This window comes from Gavia stellata, chromosome 13 (assembly GCF_030936135.1).
Source record: "Gavia stellata isolate bGavSte3 chromosome 13, bGavSte3.hap2, whole genome shotgun sequence".
Taxonomy (NCBI): domain Eukaryota; kingdom Metazoa; phylum Chordata; class Aves; order Gaviiformes; family Gaviidae; genus Gavia; species Gavia stellata.
Window position 1 is genome coordinate 20,096,398 of NC_082606.1, and position 24,141 is coordinate 20,120,538.

The 24,141-nt window shown below is 40.9% G+C and overlaps 1 protein-coding gene across 1 annotated transcript in view; it reads right to left on the minus strand.

The window, feature by feature from the left end:
- The window catches only part of IGF1R (insulin like growth factor 1 receptor), a 186,296-nt gene that overhangs the window by 20,712 nt on the left and 141,443 nt on the right, over positions 1 to 24,141 (minus strand). Inside the window, exons 3-13 of the mRNA XM_059823652.1 lie at positions 23,369 to 23,681; positions 20,616 to 20,761; positions 18,669 to 18,813; positions 12,104 to 12,318; positions 9,953 to 10,079; positions 8,396 to 8,634; positions 7,742 to 7,909; positions 7,332 to 7,536; positions 2,757 to 3,043; positions 1,130 to 1,266; positions 638 to 797 (exon numbers count right to left, since the gene is read on the minus strand). Coding sequence (XP_059679635.1) covers positions 638 to 797; positions 1,130 to 1,266; positions 2,757 to 3,043; positions 7,332 to 7,536; positions 7,742 to 7,909; positions 8,396 to 8,634; positions 9,953 to 10,079; positions 12,104 to 12,318; positions 18,669 to 18,813; positions 20,616 to 20,761; positions 23,369 to 23,681 — 2,142 coding nt within the window. The remainder of the gene's footprint in view (positions 1 to 637; positions 798 to 1,129; positions 1,267 to 2,756; positions 3,044 to 7,331; positions 7,537 to 7,741; positions 7,910 to 8,395; positions 8,635 to 9,952; positions 10,080 to 12,103; positions 12,319 to 18,668; positions 18,814 to 20,615; positions 20,762 to 23,368; positions 23,682 to 24,141) is intronic.

Below are 24,141 nucleotides of genomic sequence, written 5' to 3' on the forward strand. Positions count from 1 at the left end.
GATGGAGCTGCAGTTTTCTGTGGATACATCTGCTCCACAACTAAATACAGAAGTTCTTGGGAGGGTCTCCATGGACACTACTGTGGTGTTCTTCCAAAATATAAATTAATCCCATTGTCAGGGCCAACATCACCCTTTCAACAGGCTGTTATCTTTATCAAATGTCACTTGGAACAGGTCATATGAAAAAGCATCTTGATCTTTAAAAGAAACCTGCCAGGCAAAAAGCTAAACAAATTATTTGTTTCTTGTATTAGCTTGCAATTTAAAGCGGGTTTGCCTTATTGCCACAGGTTCTGTACAATCCAGCTCCACATTGTTATGGCTAACTTTACACTCCCAACGTAGCTGTACATCACAGGAAGTCACAGCAGTGTGTTCTACACACCCACTCCCTGGTTGCACCTCTCATACATATACAATGCATGCAAGAAAAGGACCACACCTCAGATACAACCTCCTGGTTGTCAACACTTGCCAAAAAAATGGAACAGAGAAGAATTCCCAAAGAAGCATCAGCAAATAAGAGGAGTATTCAGAGTACAGGCAAGAGACCCAGTCACATACGTAAACATCAGGAAATATTAAAAAGACAACAGTCCCCCAGTTTGACACAGCCAACAAACGTTCATCTTACATTTGGGCTGCACATAAAAAGAGACTGGCTCAGTCCATGACCCATTTCCAGCTAATGAAGTGGCCTGAACTCTAGCAGAATAGTTTCCGGGGTTCAGATGAGTTAGTTTAGCTCCTCCAAGCTTCTTGTATTCCTGTCTGGAAACACATTCCCGCTTCTCCTAAAAGAAAAAAACGATTGACGGTTCATGTTAATATCTTCACATTCCTTCATTCTTCAGAAAACAATATGGCTGCAGGATAAGCTAATTATTGTAACTAAAAGCCCTGTCTGATCAGTTTTTCTTCAAACACCTTAATGAAACATGTGGAATTCAAAAACTACCAAAATAAATGAAACAAAGGAATGGCATGCTGGGTGGTGCTGGGTGTTTGACATCACAATTTCTGTCTTTGGTCTGCAGCACTGCACAGAAGCATGTTAAGAAAGATCCCATTTTGTGTATAAAATTAGAGTTACAAGTAACTCAACATAGAAATGCCAAATCCTCACCTCTCCATGCTGCCCATATTTGATTTCATACATTAGGATCAGCCCATTTGGATTTGCAGGCTCTAACCACTTCAGGTAGACGGTATTTTCTTCTTTTGCTTCCCATGCTACGGTTCCTGGAATGTTATCTGCTCCCTCTGTAAAATATTTACAAGTGATGTGAGAAGAACACCTATTACCGAAACAGGAACTTACGCAAACATTGAGGAAAATAAAAGGTTCATACTATTCTTTAGGTATCAAAGCACTGCAGTAAGTGCTATTCAAAGAGCCAGAGAACAAAATACATTGGCCAGGGGCCTTTTGAAAAGATTAGCATGGTCTGAACTGCTGGTACCTTCACCAGGCATGGGCTCTATGTTAGTCACTATGCTCCGTGGGCCAAAAAACCTGTTTATGAGCATCTGGTTCTTCCTTCGAAACTTTCCACTACACCAAAATGGTGCAGACACAGCTGTTCCCACCACATGGCTGTAAACAGCAACCTGTCTGCAAATGGCTGTGAACACGTAAGATCTGCCCCGCTGACACCCCTGTCCTAAAACATCCAGTCTTAGGAAACCTGTCACAGTTTAAAACAGAGTCTCATCAACAATTCAGGAATTGCTTTATCCCTATTTCACTCTTCATAATTGTATGTGTTTCATTCAAAACTTAACAGGAATATGAACACTGTTTCAGTCAAAGAAAAAAGGCCACTTTTTCAAAAATACAGTTGTTAGGTTTAGAAGAAAATAGAATTGTTTAGCCTTTAATTTTCAGAGCCATAAGCTAATAATCTGGGAACACTTATTTCCTTTCCCCTGATCTCACAGATTTCCTTATTTCCTTGAAATAAGCAACACTCTGCTTTTTTACTGACACAGCTGGATCTGGATTATGATAGTCTTTCCTTCCAGAAACAAAACAAAATTGCTACCATTCTGCATCAAATATTCCCAGACATCTGCTGGAGTCAGAAGCTCTTTGCTGGATGCATATGAGCTTACACTAAAATCATCTCTATTCTTCTGAGAAGAAGTACAATCTGTAAAAGTCCCGAACATGAGTACAGCATTCAATGCTTCCTATTTGAAGTACTCTAGATGCCAGCAACTGGGCACAAAGCAACACAGTACTCCTCCTGTTTCCAGGCTGGACAAACGCATGGTCATTCTGTGACAGAAGAAACATTTGGCAAACATTCCCAGCAGCAAAACTCTTAACATCTGCAAACAGTTCAGAGTGAACACAGCAAAACTAAACATTAGCAGAGAAATGTTCCCCCGTCTCCATTCAGCATCCAGGGAGCTGAAGAATAAAACCTTTCAACCCACCATGTCTGTGGGTCTCACCTATATTGCTGGGAAGCAGATTCTCTCATAATTATCTCGGTACTCAATGCACGCACTTCTGCCTTTCTCCAGATCAGGACAGGCTCAATACACATTACTCAGTACACACAAGAGACCAGTCAAGGACATTAAACTACTGTAACAAAGTTTTATATAGTTCCAAATTATTTTCTTGCATAGACATTTTTTATTACACTCCAGTGTCTTTCTAACTGTTTTTGGAGGGGTTGTCCTCCCTGAGATTGGTCTCTTCCCTAAAAATAAAACAAAGCTTTATACTTGTGAGAGCATACCTGAAGGCATGGTTCTTGCAAAGACAAAGTTGGAAGCGCTACAACCAAGTGTGTCAGCTTCGTGGTTGCAGCTGTGAATATCAATGCGGTAAAGAGTAAAAGGCTGGAGATGGGAGATCACAGTTCTCTCCTTGCCATCCACTTTGGTCTCAAAGAACGGGTATTCCACCTCACTCTCCTCTGCATCAGAAACGTTGGTGAAGTGATCTGTCCCGGTCATGTTCCTGTTTCGAGTGGCCAAAGTGGCATTTGCGATTCGGAACACGTCCCTCCGCTTCCGATCGGGTCTGTGGAGCAAACAGGCAGGTATAGAAAAGGTCCCTTTAGAGAAACACCACTTTTCCTCCAGCTCCAGGAGAACTGGGCAAAAAACCCCAGTAAAATAGGTAACTCCGCTATTAAAAAACGTAAATAAGGGAAACTGCAAAACGAGATGAAAGCTTTCTCTTAATCTGGACCTGCAGCATGTCAGCACATCCTATTACTCTCTCTTTTGGTCAGAAACCAATCAAAACTCTGAAGCTCACACTGCGCACCAAGAAAAACGTGCAAACTTCCGACCTCACACAACAAACGGCATAGCAAAAATGGCTTCAGTGTTATTCAAGAAGCAACGTACATTTGTATTTAATGACAGTAATGTTAACACTTAAAATAAAAATCAGATGTTAAAGGTTGAAGAGGTTAGGGAAAAACTGTTTTTAAGTTTGCTGCATTAGCAAAGCTAACTCTCAGTAGGCTTAACTTTTCAGTTGCAATAAAATTACAGAACTTTGAATGTGTTGCACTGAGAACAGAAACCTTGGAAGGTAGCTGAAGACCATGAATGTTAACCGCCACTGATGGGTGGTAATTTGTGTATCTCTGCTTCCCTCACCCAAACAAAACCTCTGCAAAGGAACAATCTTCCTATATGAGAAACCACAGTACTAATATTGTGTATAGCAAAGAGTTCAGCAAGCAACTTTGCTTTGCCTTACAGGCATCTGTACGAGATTTATGCAGAGTTAAAAACTTGAGGATTTACAGTACTACTTTCTCAAGTCTAAGAAACTGTTGTAGTGGACAGACCTGAGTATCAGTACAAGCATCAATACGAAAATACTCTTATAAACACTTGCATAGTATTAGCTAACTAACACACGATTGCTACACATTGGATTTGTCACTTGGTCTTGTGTCAAGATCCAAGGCTGGTTTGCACAGGAGCACTAACTACACAGGACAAGCTGGCTTCTCCAGCTCCTGCTCTCCTAGTCTCCAAAGTCTGCAGGACTGCCTACACCTGGAAAGCAACGCACCAGGAGTTAAACAAGAACGTAAAAAGAGTTACACTACAAAAACAGTAGTGGCTTGAATCCTATCCCACCTGAAATCACTTAGCCAGTGTCCATTTAGTACCTGGTCAGTGCAATGGTTATCAAGGACAAAGGTGAAATCTATCACATTTCCATCAAAGAGCGAGTTACAAATCAGGCGAATAAGGCCTTCCTCAAACTCACAACAGGAAGAAAGATGACTCAACAGGAGAAGTTAATTCGCTGTCAAATATACCATCTTAGTACATTCAGTCACAAAACAGCACGCTGCAGAGAGAGCCAAAAACAGGCTGACTTGGTTTTGAAATCTTCTGGCAGAGGTTGGATGAAGTTTTTTTTAGGAGTTCACGACAAAATTTTCCAGCATCCTTTTACTATGTCTCGAGTAGTCTTTTTGACACTCTCAGATGCCATGTAAACCACAGCAAAGAAATAAAAGACAAGGAAAAAAACTTCTTAAGTTACCAAGAAATTGTTTTAAGCTACATACAAGTGAACGTCGTAACGTGTCAGTGGGGTATGGGGGAATTTCATAGGAGATGCAAGCACTTGTGCCTCCTCTACGCTGGTATTTATGGAAGTTACTAAAGCTATTCACCTTGCTTAGGATGAATATTTATTTACTGCTTTAATTCAGTGGGAAACTCCTAAAAGCACATGGGGATGCCCAGCACTGAAGTGATGAACATTTGCACAGATTTTGTGATAAAAGCAGTGAAAATAAAAAGTTCATCTTCAATCAACCACAAAAGCATTTGCCAATGCAATAACCCAAAAGGCATGATTTTGTCTATCATTGCTTTTATAGGATGAAGTTTCAACTCTTTGGTGGCATCTAGGGTAACAAAAAAAAGTAGTACAGTCCTACCTTGCTTTTGGGGAAAAAGATAAAGAGAAAGCAACACAAAACTTGTTGGTGAAAACTACAGTCATATCAGGAAGAGAAAAAGACCTGCAGGATAACCACAAGGCAAACATGATTAAAACATCAAGAGATTTGACACCATTGCTTTTCTGTCAAGCAGCTCCCTGCTTTCGTGAAAGGCACAGATAAAGACAAAAAACAAGCATCCAAGGAAATAAGGAAAAGTCTAGAGATAAAAACATGAAAATTCATCTATTCTGTTAAATGAGAGGAAGAGAAATGCAAGAGAAAAATTAGAAGATAACACTATAAAAATTAAATCAAGTTGAAATTAAAAAGCAGGGGAAAATGTGGGTCATTTAACATAAAAGCTAACTGCCTCCTACTTTATGGCAATTTTAATGTTAGTTCTCAGATACCTTCTACTACACACAGAGCCCACCTCATCCTGCACATTAGAGAACCAAAAAACTTGAAGAATAACTCATCCTCCTGTGGTTATGAGTGTCTCTTCAAGACTAACCGTAGTCCTAATGTTTGAAATCTACCTCACCACTGCAGTAATACACATGGGGTCATCCAGAAGTTGCACACAAGATTAGATCAACAGGCTTTTTAAACAACCTTAAAACCACCCAGTCAAATATTTTCACGCTGTATTACATGCTACATCTCTTTCATAATACCCTGGAGACAGGTAGAACACTGGAAACAAATACTACTATTGAGGCTTGCATTAACACATTAATTAACTTCCCCCTTGAGAAAAAAAAAAATACATCAGCAAGTAACGAGCTGCTTAGATTTGTCCTATGGCAACGTCTCACTAGCTCATAATCTTTAATTTCCCTGACATACAGTCTCCTCAAAGTTGCTTAGCTATGCAGCTATTTCTGAGCTTTGTACCTTATCTGCCCTTGCTGTTACAAAACACACCCTTATGACAGTAAGTTAAGAAAAAATGGGAAACGGTCAAGCTTTCAGGAAATTCTTTGCGAACTGGTCAGTTTGTTACTGTGTGAGTTCAAGGTTCTATGAGTTTCCTTTTGGGAGAGCGGGAATGCAAGAAAATTTGGGAGAAGATAAACAATGCCTTTTAAATGACAAAGCTTTGGTGAAATAAAAAAATTCCTTTGTAACAGACTTTCAGGTAGTTTAGACCTGACACATGCCTTTCAAAACTCCCTGCTGTACTATTTCACAAAGTCTAAAATCAGATGACATTTACAAGATTTCACATTGCTCAGGAATTACATTCTGGCCAGTCATGGTGGCTGTTACTTCTCTGTACCTCACCTTTGCTGCTGGTTCTCATCGTCAGTAGGGAAACACTGCACAAGTTCAACCACAAATGCTAAATGTGACTCAAACACAGCTCAGATACAATACTTGGCACTTCCAAAGAGAGGCAGTATTTAGTTCCTCATTTTCTGGACAAAGCTAAGCAGCTCTGCACACATCACAGTCCCAACCCCAAACAAGTCAATCCAACACATCCTTGAATAAAGGTCCAAAAATCACAATGGAGAGTGAAATAAACCAGTTTTCATGAGCAGCAAAGCCACACTTTAGAGTTCTCAAGCACAGGACTTCACCATAAACTTCACCTGCCAACAGAGACAATGAGATAACATGCATGATTGAAATCTGATTGCTTATAGACTGTAACATAACAGCCATACACTGTCTGCTAGGCCCCAGGATCCAATTATCTAAAGTAAGAACAGCTTACATGAAGGATAAATTGGAAACTCAAGGATCAAAATCACCAATTAATTCAGTAGTATCTACTCTATGTTGCAGCACAAAATCGTTACTATTCCACTTAATGTGTAAGCAGTAGTGTTTATCATTGAAGAGTGGGCATATTTAATACTTCTCTGCAGCACAGACCCAGGAAACCAATATGCCCTTTGCAATTAGTGCACTGAGAAAGGAAGACCAGTTTGAATTCTGCGAGGTGACTACGCCCTCAATTTCAAAGGCAAATAAATCTTCAGATTAGGAACACAAGCACTTAAATGGCTATTTAGAGACAGATCACATCTGAAACCCTTTGTCTGCCACATCTTGCTCATCTCCGAAACCCTTATAGACAAAGAGCTCCTCAAGTGACTCTTGACTCTGAAAAGAAACCATTGCTATAGACCTTGAACAATATAGGTAAGAACCCTTACTATTAGCTAAAATTAAGAGAAAGACGAAAATTAGTGAATAAGAGAAACTGCAAAGTAAGGCTGCAGATTGTGTCACAAAAGGAAAGGCAATGTTTATGGTTTTTAAGTGTTATCTACATATGCTTTCATGTCCAGGAAGCCTGAGCTCTAGGAAATGTTAAAAAATGAAATTATTAGCCCCACTGGCAAAGAGAAAGTGTCCAAAATTCACTACCTGGGGACAAAGATGGAGTTGTGAAGGAAGTTCTCAAAGACTTTCCGGTACTCTGCTTCCTCCTTCTCAGCTTGCTTTTCTGCCTCTGTCTTGGGACAAGCACAACAAGGTCCTTTTTCTCCCCCACAGCCCTCTGGCTTGGTGGGTTCAGTAGCTTCTTCTGTATCAATGGTCCCATCAGCATATCTTCGAATTGGGACTTTATCTTAAAAGAAAGAATAGAGGCAGCTTGTTTCTTTTCTCTCCGTATTACGAATACAGCAACAATCCATGTTTACTCATTCCCTTCTACTTGCTGTTATTCACAAAAGAGTTGTGAAGCAGGGCATAGGCTTTAGCTCTTGTAAATGAAGTGCACTGGCAGGTAAGAGTCACAGGCATTTCCACACAACCATGTTTCATTTTCCTACCTTTGGAGCAGTAATTGTGTCTATAAAGGTAACTGTCCTGAGGTTGCTGCTGCCATCGCACGATGTAGTATGAGAGGTTGCCATTGGGAAGAGAAGGAGGATTCCATTTCACAATCAGTTGGGATGAGGAGTTGGATGCTGAAATAACATCCAAGGGAATGGATGGCACTGGAGGGGGAAAAAGAAAAAAAGAAAAAGGCAGGCATTTATATCTAGAGCATTCTGCAATGTATTTTGATGCAAGCTTTTGAAGTGAAGCCCAATCCATTTCTATACTGCAAGAAAAAACACCATCCTATCTCAAAGAAAAGACTTCCTACTTGTGCCCCACTAACAACGGTTATTAAGGGTTCAACTGCAACCACTTACAGTCCCAATCTGAAGTTGTACTTAAATTTACCTTCACCAATGGAACAAAGTCTGAAATCCTAACTCCAAAAAAATCCCATAGTTCCCAATGAAAATAATGTCTGAACAACCAGAGTTTTAATTCAAATCTTAAATGCTGCTTTCATAATTACTGAAACTTTCTAGCATTATGCACCTCATCTGCACATAAATTCAAATTCTGTATTAACAACAGAACTTGCATAGTATTATAATAAGCATACCTGCAGCGTTATCAACCTCTTACCCAAGAGCCCAGGATCTCACCTGCAGCATTGGTTCTTATGTATACAATTTCACTTTTTGCTCCGTGAATATGATGGTTTTCCATCATTGTGAGGGTAACAGCCTTGACATAAATGGCGTATTGAGTCCAAGGTTTCAATCCCTGCAGTAGAATTCCAGGGTTGTTCTCTTTGTTTGGTGGCAGGTCAACGTCGACCATGTTCCAGCTATTGGAGCCACATGCATCTTGCCCATCGTACTCCGTCACATTTTTGAATGGTCTGAAATAGTAAGAGAAAAAAATAGTACAAAATATTTATTTTCTCTTAAAAATTGTCATATATTTATGAGACTGCCTCACTTCATTGCTGCTCAGTGAAACAAATAAAGCTTACTTGTTTTCCATAGCAGAATAAAATTAATATTTATTTCCAAGCACTACAAAATTCAGAGTTCAGCTCAGCTGTAGGTCTTACCTTCAGTCACTAGCAATAAGGCAAGGCTCTCCAAGAACACACTAAAATTGCATTTTTTTAATCCAAAACAGACAGTGAAATGCTTCTGACATATTTAAATTTTAGCTAAGCATATATGAAACAGAAGCAACTCAAAACAGTTCATGATAGTGGCTGAGCTTTTGACCATAAAGAAAGTAAACTTCCACGACTGGCCTTGACCAGTCCAATAAGCTTTTTTTCCCCGCCTTCTATTTTCACACAATACAAACACACTTACATAGCCATATAGTTCTATTTTTCATAAGTTGCAACAATGGTGCAAGAGCATATAAAGTACTGTTCTTGTTATTAATTACTACAGACTCATCAGCACTAAGTTTATTGCATCACAGTACACCGTCACAGTGATATTCTTTTTCCAAGTGATGCTGGACATTAATGATTTGTGCTTCTGTGTCTCGCAGCCTTGCTACGTCTGTCATTACCAACATTCTAAACCTCCCTTTCACACCTCCAAACTGCTTGGAGAGTTATTAGTGTGCTCATTTGCATTTTTGACTATTTTGACACTACAAGGATGTGCAATGGCAGAGACACCTCCCAAGAAATTAGGATCTCTCCAGCAAATGTCCCACTCCATTATTGAGATGCGCTAATGCACAAAACTACCAAAGCTAGATAATCTAAATAACCCCAAACCCTGAGTAGGTAAGTCATCAAGGTGATGGGCAAACTCCTGATCTGCAATGCTCTCTGGTCAGTACTACGACTAGAGAAGGAAAAGATCTTGGTAAACATGACATGACTTACAAAGAGCTTCAAATTAGACCCCTGAGAACAGCCAAACCAAAATTTTTTTTTCCCAAATTTGAAACTTCCTGATGGATTTGGAATCCATTTGTAGGCTTCAATCAAAACAATCCTCTTTTTAAAGGGAGCTTGTGCTCCACCAAGAAAAGAATTTGAACAAAAGCAGAACTTGAGGATGAAATACAAAAACTGGATATGTGAACTGCATGAAATAGGAACTACCCGAAGGACTTTGCCAACTAACTTTTCTCGCTAGAAAACCAAAAGTCAGAATAGAATTGTCTACTATCTCTTGGACTGTCCCGATTAGTCTCTGACGACTTCTACTTACGCTTCTTTGTAGTAAACAGTGAAGCTAATGAGATCTCTATAATCTGGAGGGCGATACCGTTCCCATGTTAGTTTAATCCGATTCTTGAGCGTCGTGTTGGAAACAAAACGCAGAATGTGGCTTTCACCTGCAACAGAAAAAGATATGACAGAGTTAGCATCACATCGCCTATTAGTTTGTGCTGTTTCTTAGGTATCAGTTTTAGCTAATTAGCCTTTCCAGTAGTGCCTATGATACCACACCATCACAACCACAGTATACCAACAGCTTTTGTTTCTGTAGAGCTTCCTATTTCATCCTACTACATTTGAGTGCTGAAGGGTAAGCAGTGACCTTGGCAATCATTTTAGAGTATGTTGGAGCTGGTTGTTATTATGTTTTCTGAAGCAGATTTTCTTTTAACGCATAATCAGAAAGCTCTTGAAAACTACTTCAGACTCTCCCTGAGCACGGAATGGAAGTCCTGTTTATTCATAGGACTGGTTTAGAAGCACTAAATTCATCATCCAACTCCAGTGTATGTGCAGAGCAGTAACTGGCCTCCGTGTTCTCACTGTTCAGGACAACTTTTGACAACTACAATTTGTTTTTTCTGAGGAATGGACAACATGGAAAGGACAAAGGAGTTTATATACCTATTCATGAGAGGCCGGACCAAGAACTCCAAAACTCAATTCATATACGGCACAACCATTTGATGGCAGCAGCTTCCAGCTACTCTTCTGAATAGAGTTGGATGGAAGCCGGCAGCTTTGAAATGAACGGCTTCCCACTACCAACTCACTGAGCTTTCCAATCCAAAACAAAATACCATTTTAAAAACTTAATTCTTGGATGAAGAAATTGTGTTCTAAGTGTCAACTGTGAGTTAGTTTCTAATGTTCCACAGAAGTCTCTGAAAATAAAGGGGTTTTCACCCTTATGTACACTGGCACTATTGGTGCTTTTTTCAAAGGCAGTTTAGCTTTTGTTGATTCTTTTCCCCTTCTCAGAGTCAGAAAGCTTTCTGTAATGGTTTTTTTAAAAAAACAGCAGTGGCTGGCACTAGCCTCAGTGGTAGTAAGGACTGGCTGTGTGTCTGTAACTCCTCCAGGACTGCAAGCCTTTGCTCTATTGAATGTGCAAAAAATGGAGTGTGCTTACAACAAGGATCTATGCCATCTGCATTTATGCATCATGCCTAAAGAGACATTCAGCAGAGTACGTGTCCTAGTTTTGTAAACACCAGCCAGAACAAGGGGACTTGACTTATACACAAAATCCATTTTAATTTACTCAACTCAGCTCCAAGAACACCACAAATAGCCCACAGAAAAATGCATTGTCAGTTCTAAGAGTTTGAGTATGAGGTCAAATTTGTAAGCATTCTGTTTTCTTAATTCCTAGATGAGAGATTTCTTTTAAATGTGTTGGTTACACCTGGAGACCTGACGTGCAGACCACTGAAGCCAGAAGAGGACTTTCCGATAACTTTGACCATTGCAGAATCCAAAATTAAATGCAGAGACGCTGAAGTTTAGGAATACTGTAGAACACTAAAAAGTGTTCTCAATTCAAAAGCGAATAATTTGAAAATAAAGCACAGAAAATTGAGTTTACAACAAGCATTTCTAGCAACGAGGTACAATATTCGGCAGGAGCTGAAAATAAGCTCGAACATAATAGAAACAGTTTGTTTTGATGTCTGTGGAGTAGTTATTCAGCAGCCTTTTTAGTATCAAGAAAGAATACATATCTGAGAGAGGAAAACACCTATAATGATGTACATTTGTGAAGGAAACAGAGAAACTGCTCCTTGTTGGATATACCAAAACACTAAGGTTTTATTTCTCATTTCCTCGGTATGTTCCTATTGTTATACGATGCTGCTGTCACAAAAAAGGGTATTTGGAAAGCAGTCGTCTTCATTAAATGTTTTTTTTACAGATGAAATAGTCACTATGTAACCACATAATTTTCCATGCAGGCAAACATAGTTTCACAGCTACATTTTAAAAACTGAACAAGTAGAACGACTGAAAGCCTACTGTAATTTCTAGACTCTAAATACTGTAATGGTCAGCAATGTGGCAGCATGCTGGTTCGTTTTTTTGTGTGACACCCTCCTATGCAGTTTGCCTCGAGATTTTGTTTGTTTGTTTGTTTACTTACAAGAGGCTCTCTCTCCATTGTTCCTTGGATTTATATCTCCTTTGCTCTGTCGTCCCTTGGTTCCTGAAACTTCCTCCATACGGTAGATCTCAGAAACACACAGTTTAGGATTAAATGCAAAGTACATTTTCCCCTCTTTGATCGTCAGGTTATGATGGTTCCAGTCCCACAGCTGCTGAAGATTGTGGTTGTCAAGCACGTAGAAAGAATAATTCCTAGAAGGAAATTTTTGAAGGAAAAATACTAGTTTTAATTCATAGCCAATTCCAACCAAGAATACCTTAATATAAGAAAACTTTAAAACACTATGTTTCCTCTTATTAATTTAAATTCGTGTTCAGCAGAGTAAAGGATTTTCTTCTCTCCCATGGAGCAAGTTTTCCCTGAATGCTCACTTTGGTCAGAGGGCAGGGAAATGATTGTAACACAGGACTCTGAGGCTGACACCACACCACGTAAAGCCCACTCCAACACGTGTTTTAATAATTGTATAGAAGCTGCTATGAGGAATATAAATTCATGTCCTCTGAACAGCAGGTCTCTACACTGGATTTTCCATTTTGTGGCAAATGGGAAGCAATAACCTTACATACCTTATGGGAGGAAAAGCATGGTGCAGTTCTGACAATAATACAATCGTGAATACAGCTGTCATGTTTACAAAAGCAATCCTAAGAGTCTGCACAGTGAGGTTTCCTTGCCTCTCTGTCTTAGTTTACCTCTTGGCCCAATAAAGATTTCCTACATTGTGCCAAGTACAGTTGTGCCTATACATCAAAACCCGACAGTAAACAGTTGCACTGACTGCACAGCACAGGATCCACACTTCAAAATACAGAACTAACAACACAGGCAGTGGCATGTGCTGAGCCCATTCCCTAAGCACAGCAGTGGAATAACATGAACATCCTTCATTTCCACAGATACTAAATGCAAAATTGTGTGTGTAAATCTTATAAATGAAGAAGAAACTCCTGGTACCACTCGATTGTGCTGAATTGGAAAAAAAACCACCCAGGTGCAGCAGAACCAAGATTATAGGCTCTACATCAGCAGCAAGACAACACCTGCGAAGACACATTTTAGGATAGTAGGGGCAGGAATGCACAATTGGGAAATGAGTTAGATGTCTGTGTAGTTGATGAACCTAAATCAAACCAACCTATCATGGCAACATTTATTATACTCTTCTGTGGAAAGTCCCACCAATGTTAACTACATCAACACAAAAACCATTTTTAACACAATAAATTGGTAAGCCCACATCAATGTAGTTAAACTAGGCAGTTTCTGCAGGGTAACATGGCAGACAAACCATGGGGCTCATAAGAAGCTGACATATTACTCATTTATGGTATTCCTTCAACTACTTCATTTAAAATTTAGCATTAATTCCTCCCTCACCCAACCTGAAGTGAAAACTGTGCGTTCTGGTTGCAATCTGCACAGACCACGGTTGCGGTTTCTTGTAACGTACCAAAATGCTGAGTGTATTTTAAGAACAATGCGGAAGAAAAGTGGTTTCTCCTATTTCCAACTATCCCCTAATTATCCAGGACTTGACTGCTAATGAAGTCGATATACCTGGTACCACTTCAGATGGATGCTGAGAAGAACGTGCTCAGTTGACAAGGGAGCGCATACATGTTTGTGCTTTAAATGCATCTTGCCAGGAGAGAACAAGGATGCTAGACTGCGTGTGGGATTTGACATACATCACCAAAAACTGTGTTTGAGACCCCTATTACTCTTGTTACAGATGACTAAAATCCCTGCAGCTCCCTGTGCACTGCTGAAAAGACGACACTTCACCATAATTAGCCACGTGATTAAGCGATGGCAACTAAGCTTTTCAGTAAAGACCCAAAAAGCTGAACTCAGATTGAATAAACAGAGGTGTGGCTCCACGACTACAGAAACCATCTTAAATATTTAATAACAACCTAGCCTGTCTCCTGCTCCCAACTGTGGCAATTATGCTTTAGACACTAGAGATAATTCTTGTATTAAAGCAATGTGGCTAAGCTTACAAGAGCGTGAATAAATGAGGCAAATCAAGCACACAACAGTGCTTTACACAACTGCATAGCCACTGGGCCAGTGTTGGGGGTTACTGTGGCTCATACGTTAAAGCCATCTGTACAAGCTTGAGCAGCCACCTGAGGCAAGGCAAACAGGTCCTAAGGGTTCATATATACACTGAAAGTATAAATTAGTGGAAGTTACTTTAGCACCATTCAAAGCACAAGGGAAACCACATTTGGAGGGCTATATGCAGTCTCAGTCACAGGAGAGGTGCAGCGCTGCATGGCTTGAAAGGTGGAGCAGAGGGCAACCAGAGTGCACTTAGGGCTTAGGTTATAAATAAAGTTATAAATAAAGATTATATCAGACCTTGGCTCTAACAGCTGTGGAAAAAATCAGGATGCCAAGGAAGATAGCATGGAAAGAATAAAAGATTCACTGTAGGAAAACAAAGCACTGCCAATCAAAGCCTGGAGACAGTAACTAAGGGAATGACTGGAGATTATGGCCTGAAGGACAGGCTAAACCTCTGAACAGGAGTAGGAGGCACATCTGGTCCCAGACTTGCCATAAAAAGCCTCAAGGAGACCTGCGTAACCCATGGACACCCACAGGAGAGAATTCCCACAACATGATGTGTATCCCCAACTGCAGACCACCCACAGCCACTTAATTATTGGCTGCATACATTAAAAACCTGCTTCACACTGTACCTGCATGCAATGCTACATCTGTGCACATTCACCCACCGTAAAGCTATGAGGCAGAACGTGAGATCCAAACCAAAAGGAGATGTGGGTGATGAAAATGTTTCAACAAGCTTTCAATCAACCCTTATCCCCCCTCCATAGCATACAGGACACAAAAAGCTCCTGAAAGGGGTAATGACCAGTTAAGTACACTGTTAATAAGAGAGCAATGCATGATCCGTAAAGGCAAGTGACTTGCACCAAAAAGGGAAAGAGAACTGTGAGGACTGTGGATGGGAGCGGTGGATGAGCTGGCTACAGAAGATGACGAGGCAGCAGAGGTTTATAGCAGACTGACTACCCTGGGACAAGATGAGCAACCGTGCAGGACATAGAGAATAGAAGATACTCATCTCTCAGTGCTACAATAATGAGAAAGACAGAACATCCCACTACACCAGATAGCTTGGACATCAACCACTACGAGACAGGAGAAAAGCAAAAAACTTATTGCTTTACATACACAAAACAAGTCACATGTTGGCTAGAAACTGTCTATTAACATGGTATATGTTCTACACCTGTATCACATGTGACCCTGATCCCTGATGAGGGCCTGACAACAGTCTGAAACATGTATAGCACAACACCACAACAGAGGACAATACAGAGGACAATACTTGAACAAAATGCTCCATTTGATGGTCTCTCTTTAAATAGCTTCGTTTGTCAGCATTGCTCTACAAGCCTGAACTTTTATCAAATTTCCAAAACATTCCTCATGTTTTAATAATGCTGGTATATTCTTTTGCTTGTGTTTGCCCACCAGCACTTCAAACAGAACCGCTGAGGTTATTAACAGAGTATCTGTCTCTAATAGATACTTACACACACCTTGCTAATGTAGATGGTAAGCAACTTTGAAACAGCTGATTTTGGCCAAGAATTGCATCTCCACAGGCAAATACATGGGTAGGAAACAAGGGGCTTTTATACTAACCTATGGATTTGGAAGTAATGCACCTTACTAACACTGAAGTTTAGCATTTTCTTGTCTGGTTCGAAAAGGTAAACTGATGAGTTTCTTAACCCGCCCCAAAAACTCACTTTTTGAAACTTCACTTACACATGGACAGCTGAGAAAGTATCTTTACAGACTCCCCTTAAACAAAAACAAAGCCAAGAAGCATTCCCCCCTGGGAGCCTGCCACTGCAGACATGCTCACCACCCGTGTTTACCACCAGCCTGGAGGGCAATACTCGGTCCTAAAACACTCTCACACACAGGGTGACTGGTTTGTCGAAATGTTGTGGCTAGAACCAGCCTTGCTGCCATTGTGCTGACTGTCTGAATTCACCATAATCTGACAATAACAATCCCAGGAAAACAAACCGTAAAGTCTTCAGTGAGGAGCAACGCAACAGCTAGAGATCCTGTTCACACCTTCCAACAAGCCTGATAGCTACTGATGCCTCTGCTTCAAAATGATATAGGAAACAGGGGGTGTGTGCGTGTGGTGCGTTTTGCTTTTATAGATACTGTCCCCAGTTTGCTGCAGAAGTTGAAACCCAACGTCAGCAGCTGGTCGGTGCCACAACAGGAACTCTCCCTCAGTCACTGTTTCCTCACTCGCTCCCAAAGGCCACAAATTGCTCATTTTCCAGGTACCCAACCTGGAGATGCTTTGAGAAGTGCTGCCCACATACCATCCACCAACACAGCAGCTGCAGTTGATGACAGCAATGAACACACAACACCCCAGCAAAGGACAGAGGGGCCCGGCAGAGTGAATGCCAGACAAGGAATCAAAATCCTGCAACAGATACCAAGACCCCTCCAGCACATCTCCATTTCAGTTTCCCTATTTGCAAAGAGACATTTTTTTCTTGCCGTAGGAGCACATTCCCTACAGACATGGTGTTCACGAGAGGCGATGAATACTCTGGAAACAAAGTAAATTCCCTCTAAACTTTTCATTTTCTGTGATAACCAAGGCAGGCACCAGCAATTGAATAAGGAACAAAGAAATACTGAACTACTGTTTTATTAGTCCAGATCAATAAAAAAAGGGGACGGTGGTGGTGGCGTCAGTCATGTAATGAACAACCATCACAATGGATCTTAAGTTAACCTCCCTCTCACACCCAAGGCAATGCTGGCATAAACAGCTATTGTTCCAGCAGCCCAGTACTCCCCAGTTTAAGACCCCACTCCCTGTTGTTGGTAACTCTGGCAAAGTAACTAACTGCTCCAGCTCAGTCCTTCCTTGCCAGGTGCCTACTTCCATCTAAGTAATTTTGGAAACGTTATTTAGACTGTGGTAATGCCTAAATTATGCTAGGCGTTTTCCAAGCAAAGAGACTGCCCCTGACCCAAAGTACGCAACTGCAGTAACTTCCTAGCATGGGTGAATTTTAGCACAAGTAGCTCTTTACTATAGATCAATTTTACGTCCCCCACTCAGCCCCGTTTTCCTCTTCAAAACTGCACCTATTTATTTCTCTATTTGGGAATCCAACTTAAAAACCTGCCATTTCCTTTCATATCAGCTCTGCTTGCTGACATACAAGGTACCATAAACATAATTACTACTTGAAAGACAAAGCTAAACTCAAATTTAAAGAGAGCAAGGGAGAGAGAGGAAAGAAGGAAAGACAAATCAATAATTGGAGTATCTGTGAGAGCACGCCACATCGTAAGTGGGCTGAACGATCCTTGTGCTCGGCAAAGTGACAAGCCTCTAGGATTTGCAATTACAAACAAGCTTTTCCGTAGAGCCAGTGTTCTTACTGAAAAAGACAGCATGCTTTTCAAGTGCGGGATGAAGAGCTGCCCTTTAACTCGCTCTGTCAGATGGTGGAATTTTAAGAATTTAAGGCTGACCAAAGACTAGCCTGAGAGAAGGAGGGAGGTGGTGAAGAATCCCTCATGCTGTAACTTTATCCTGTCAGGGCAGATAAATCAGACACAAGCAACCTTTCCCATGACCCTCCCACCACCTTTTCTTATATGATTTCCCAAAATTCTTCGATAGTTCTCTCATTACTGAGGGAGACTTATTTCTCCCAGAGAGCACTGGTTTAAACTTGGGATGGCTACTTGATTCAGGAAGAGAAGGAAGGCAGTTTGCTGAAGGACCATCACCACACCTCAGCACTCAAGTTCTGTGGAGATAAAAACTTTTGTCTCTACTATCTCTTACCATCATAGGAAAACAGGAGTTATATACAGCAAAAAGTATCACACATTCTGCAATTATAGAAGCAATATAATCCACAGCAAACATTTCAAGGGATCAACTTCACTTTTCCTGACCAGTCTTTTTCCCGGTCGATAGATAATTCATTTAACGTCAGCATTTCAAGGAGGAGCAAACAATTGCAACGTGCAATCTATTTCATACTAGTTGGATCACTTCCAGTTGCCCTCCCTGGTTAGTAAAGTTCAGGTTTCCTTTCAGCTGACATTCTCCATAAAACTCTGCTAAAAGTCAACACTAAAGAATTGCAAGGAAATAAAATTGTTTCTGAAAATGCTCTTTTCTCAAATAGAGCAAAAAGAACAAAAGAAGACACTTTATCAATGTAAAGAACCTCCCTAGAAAAACCTAAAGTGAAAAGCAACAGCAAAGTTAGCGCAAAAATACTTCTAATATACTTAATTTAAATTGCTGATTTGGATAGTAATCCAAATGAGCGATGACTGCGCAATGGTGTTCATTAGCAGAAAAACATTGCGTATTAGTGGAAGAGAAGATTCTATAAATGGTATGTGAATGTTTATTAGGAGACTTATTCTCTGCGGCTCTCTATTAAAGTGAAATTGCATCTACAAATATCTGAACACTTACCCGTCCACCTGTTCCTCTCCCAGAATATACCGCAGGTTCTTCAAGAAAGACAGGGAGACTAGTGCATGGGAATGGCGAATCTTCACATACCCTGTTACTGTCTCAATCAGACCCATAAAATTCTCCAGTTCTGATGCGATGTTATCTGCAGTAAGAAAAATGTAATTTTATTATTGCAGAACTCATAGCTTTAACTGCTATTTTGCTTAATGCAGTATTAGCTCAGTAAAAAAAATGTTTGTATTTGTTGCTTTTGAAAATGAGAGACACTGGTATTCCTCCCTCTGTAACAGTTGCCTGTGCGGACAGATGGTTGAAGGGCAAAATAAAGCCACACAGCAACAGTGGAAAACCAGTCTTGCTTTTCCAAACGGTATACCTGCTTTTTCCATGGACATTTTGCACTCTGAAGCCAGCACCAAATGTTGAGCCAGCATTCTGGCAGGGATGAAAAGACCCTTGTGTAAATGTACACATCCATGAGACTGGAATTGCTCGTCGGCTACAGAGCAAAGCTCAGGCAGAAAGCTCCATTGGAAAATGGAGAATGAGACTGAAGATGAAGAGGTAGAGTTATGCTGCTGGTCTTCTCTGGGGCATAAAGCATTGCTTTTCAGTGACCTAAAAAGCTTTGGCTACAAAACTGAGAATTCTTGATGAAACAGCAAAGATAAAACCATAAGGATGTCCTCATGCCATAGAGCATGTTCCATATAGCTCGCCAAAGGTGAATTTCTAGACTATATTATTAAAATGACTGCAGAGCAAGCTCTACTCTTCAGTACTGCCCCCTCGCTAGGAACTGTACTGTCCCTGCCTAGGTTTGCAACACTCCATCCTTCACAAGGCTCAAGCTTTGCAGTCCTTACCTCCAGCGATCCCTGGCCCATGCCCATTGCCTGCTGTCATCATCCTGCTAAGTTACACTGCAGTCATGAGGGGAAGTTTTTAAGCACTCAGGACGGAGGAGCTGCTACAAGGTCTGTTTGCTGCCATAAACAAACCAACCAAAATCCTAACAGACGGCTGGGAAGCCCAATGACCAAATACCAATGGTTGGTTCCCATACCAAATAAGCTGGGAGGAAGCAGATGCTCTTCAGCACTCTAAGGTAATAAATAAAAAACACCACACTTGCCCCAGGTAACCGGAACATCTCCCATAAGGGAAGATTGTACCTGTAGCAGTGGGACCACAAGTGAAATAATCCACATGCTGTTAAACCCTGAAGTTTTCATTCAGCAGGAGGAAGGAAATCAAATATATCTCAATCTTCCAACCTTGTTCATGAAACCAAAAGGGACCTTCCACAGAGAGACACATTTCCAATAAAAACTAACAGTGTTTTTTACTCTGCTTTTAAGAGCTCATCAACTGTCAACACTTCCTTGGCTGATGAATCACTGCTCTGAAAAATTTAATCCAGAGCTTGTTCAAGACATGCGACAAAGGTGGCCAGCTCACTAGTGACGGCCATCCAGAGGCACAGTACTAGGCTTTATATGAGCTCTCAGCACTCTGGATTCCAGGTTGCAGCAAGACACCACAGCCTGCCTTAAAAAGTGACAATATGCATTCTTATAGTGCCATGCCTTACTTGCAGACAAGTTATTTACCTACCCAGATGCAAGCATTTTTGACTTTCCACCTTCTTGGGCCTTTGGGACTACTGCTCAACTCACTGCCTAATCCAGGTTCCCTGCCCTGCCAAAAAAGCTAACAAAAATACCAGCTTTCACTGCCTTATAGGTAGCTGACTACCTATTCCATCTGCACATTGGAAAATGGTGCTACAGTGGGCCAAATCAAACAGAAGCACTGCTATGGGACTGGAAAGCAAACAGTTTGCTGAGTTTTTAATGTTCTTATCATTATGCTGACAGACAAAAGGAAAAAATATTAAAAGCAGCCTTATCAGAGGTTCATAAAGAGAGGGCAATCACTTACTTCCACGACGGATGTTAATCAGCAGATTCCCCTTGAGAATTGTGCATCCCTGCAACATTTGTGCTGACGTGACAGAGTCAATGGTCTTCGTTTTCCCATCCTCACAGATTTTGGGGCAAGGCCCCTCACAAGGACTGCAGAACATGCTGTTAGGAAAGAAAGGGAGACTGAAAATAAGCAACAATACACAACTCTGAGTCTATGGACTGCTTTGAGTTAAATTTTGAAAGACATTTCCCTTGACAGTTTAGCCAAATCCTTCAAGCTAGAATGAAAGTCACCATACTTCTGCAGAGGGCTGCAGGCAACTTAGCACACTTGCCCGCTGGACTCGAGAGAGGCTGGAGCATCACACCTCCCGTTTACAGCAACACGGGAGTGAACGAATGGACCCATACCCACTCTCTGCCAGCTTCTGAAAGGCGTTGTGGTCCTTCCAAAGTTGAAGGGGACTTCAGGTAAAACCCAGTGCCCTTGCATTTGTGCATTTACTCTAACTTAATTATACCCAGAAAGACAACCCTTCTCATGTATGCAGACAGCCTCAGAGTGCTGTGAAGTTTCATGCTAATCCAGGCCCAACATCCAAAAATAGGCCAGCCAGAAACTGGAGATGGGAAAACACTGTTCAAGTTCTTACAAAGTTGTCTGTCTCCATGCCCTTAAAACCAACATTTGAAGCTCAGCACTAGGGAATTCCATGCTCACAGCCATTTTAACTCAGGAAAAACAACTGTGGGAGCATACAGTCATGAGCGATGTGGAGAAAGCGAGCAGTGAATTAGTCACTATTTCTTATAGCTTAAAAGGTATTAAAGAAGAAAGTTTAAACAAACAAAAGGATGCGTCTTGATGCAAGGCAAAACTAATTTGCAACAGGAATTGAGAGAGACAGGCCAGAAGTCTAAGCAGGTTCAAAATGGATTACACAGATGGAAAGAGAACAGGTCCACCAGTGACTATAAAACACCAAGACACAGCCCTGAACTCAGAGAAATCAGACTGCCAGAAGTTGGGAGGAAACACTTATGTGCAGGCTCACTTCTCCTGCTTCTTATACTCACAAGCATCCATAAGCATATTTTAGTGGCCAAACTCAAGGAACAAGAACTCAGGCCAGCCTAGCCTTGGGCTACAGCAGCTTTTTAAAGGCTCCATGTTATACTGTCTGCATACTCATCACAGAATTGAACACTTCATGTGTGCACAAAACATGCCGTCTCATCACTCCTCCTGGTAAATGTCTTTCCCGATTCAAGGTCATTTTTATTTTTCAATTTATGCTAGCACTTTCCTTTATATTTCATTACTACTTACTCCACCTTATCACTTTAGAGGGTAAAAATCAAGAAGAAAAAAACCAAATCCAGCTCCAAAGACAAAGGCTTTGATGAAAACACTGATGAACATGGACTGACTTACTTTTTAAAAGAAACTGAACCCATTTTCTTCTGAGGCTTAAAGAAACATGTAAATTGATAACAACAGTTTTTCATGCATAAACAATAGAAGAAAGAAGCTTCCTTTTCTTAGTAGTAAGCTCCTATTTCAAAATCCTGCACTATAACATGCCACAAACCACTAAAAGCTGCAGATACAAGCAGGAGGCATTCGACTAAATGTACAAAGAATGCTGGAAATGCTTTCCATTTGCAACTATTTGTTAACACCACCTCTGGGGAACAAAACATTCACTAGCCTTGAGTTACAGCTCCTTTCAATCTTTGCAGTAGAGCACAACAGTGAGATAAGATAGGATGGCCAAGCACTTCAGTATAAGTGTTCAAACAGCTGGTACTACAAGCTCAAGTAGATAACAAAAGAAACATCTCAGGTGAATATCTGGATTCGAGCAAAAGCAGTGTTAAGTCGCTTACATCTAAATGTCAACCAGAGGCTGCCTTACTATTTGACTGAACAGATGGACGACACGCATGCACAGACACACAGCTGGTGCAGGTATCATCACAACCACCTTTCTGAAAAACCCAACATCTTAGAACAGCCTAAGATGACACCTTTTCAGCACAATACTGAAGCACTATGAATTTTAGCACACTGACTGTCCTTTACTCAAAGTCTATGACTTCCAAGGGTCAGTAAGCAACTAAGACTGCTTGCTTAAACCAGTGGCAAAATAAGAAAGTTGGAAGCACGCATCACTCCAACTGTTAGAATTAAATAAGAGCAGGTGAGTGACATTCTTGCAAGAAATTATTCTGTATAATATTGTCAGCTGCTGCATTATTTTTGTCACCATCTACATGATTGCTCCCTTCTAAAACACCATTGTTATCTTCTGAAAACAGTGAAAAAAGGGAAATAAAATTAAATATGCTAAAGAATACATGTGTCTAAAATGCAAGCACACATAAAGCAAATAACAGGTGAAGCAAGGTAACTCCTATGGTTTGTTGTGTGTGATAATGGTCATCGGCCAACCTCCAACTTTGTGTTCCTGGGCTTTCCCTTTCATTTTGGCACTGTCTACTTGAAGACCTGGTTCTGCATTGAACTGACCTCCTCAAGTCCTTCAGAAGAATCAGTGGCCACTGACAATGCACAGGACCACACACAATCAGACCTTTCAACGGTGAATTCATCTAAGCAAGCCTTTACCAAGAAGTCATGCAATTCCCTATCGTATGTTCTTATTTCTACCTAATGTAATCTGCATCACAAGCTGCCACAGAATAGAGGGTGGGAAAACCTGAAGATGACAACTCCGATGGACTTTCCAGAAGCTGCATTACCTTTGGCTCCCATTGCGTATGAATCCAGAGGGACATTCTGCCATGCACTCATCGTTGTGTATCACAAACCTCTCATATTCACTTGTTTCAGTGGCAGGGACTTTGGAGCAAAACTCTTTAGTCACGCAGCGCCAGCCCTCGAACTTGTAGGTGTTGGGAGGGCAGGTAGGCATGCAGACTCCTTCATAGTAGTAATTGCGGCAGGCCACGCAAGCGGTGTTGTTGTCAGGCGCCGTGCAGCTCCCCAAGCATTCAGGATGGCAACACTCATTTTGGTCTGTACAGGCTCGCTTGCCACATGAGCTGGGGCACACTGCAAGACAGAAAGCAAGGTAGCATGAACAAGAGCTATTAAATAAAGTGAATGGCATTAAAGGAAGAACGCTGATCCGTACAACTCTATGCTTTCATTGCCTGGGCTCTAGAGTATCTCTGCAAAAGAACCAGCTCCTGTAAAACTGACAAATTAAATTCTCGTTTTCTCAGTTTTAGTTGCCTGAAAGTATCTTTTTCTCAAATCAGATTTATAACATGAGCCAATTAAATAATGAGGAAAACTGCCAAAAGCAAGATCACCATAAGGATAACGGAAACAGCCAAGTACTGGAACCTATTCCATAGCCCTAGTATTGTGGTTAATTCTTTTCTCTCTCTTTTTTTTTTTTTTTTTTTGAGTGCTGACTTACTTTCGAAGCATTTCTTGTCTTTCCTATTTGTACTTCAAATTGGTCTTCTACTGGCAAGAAAACAAGCTTCCTTTAAACAACTTAATT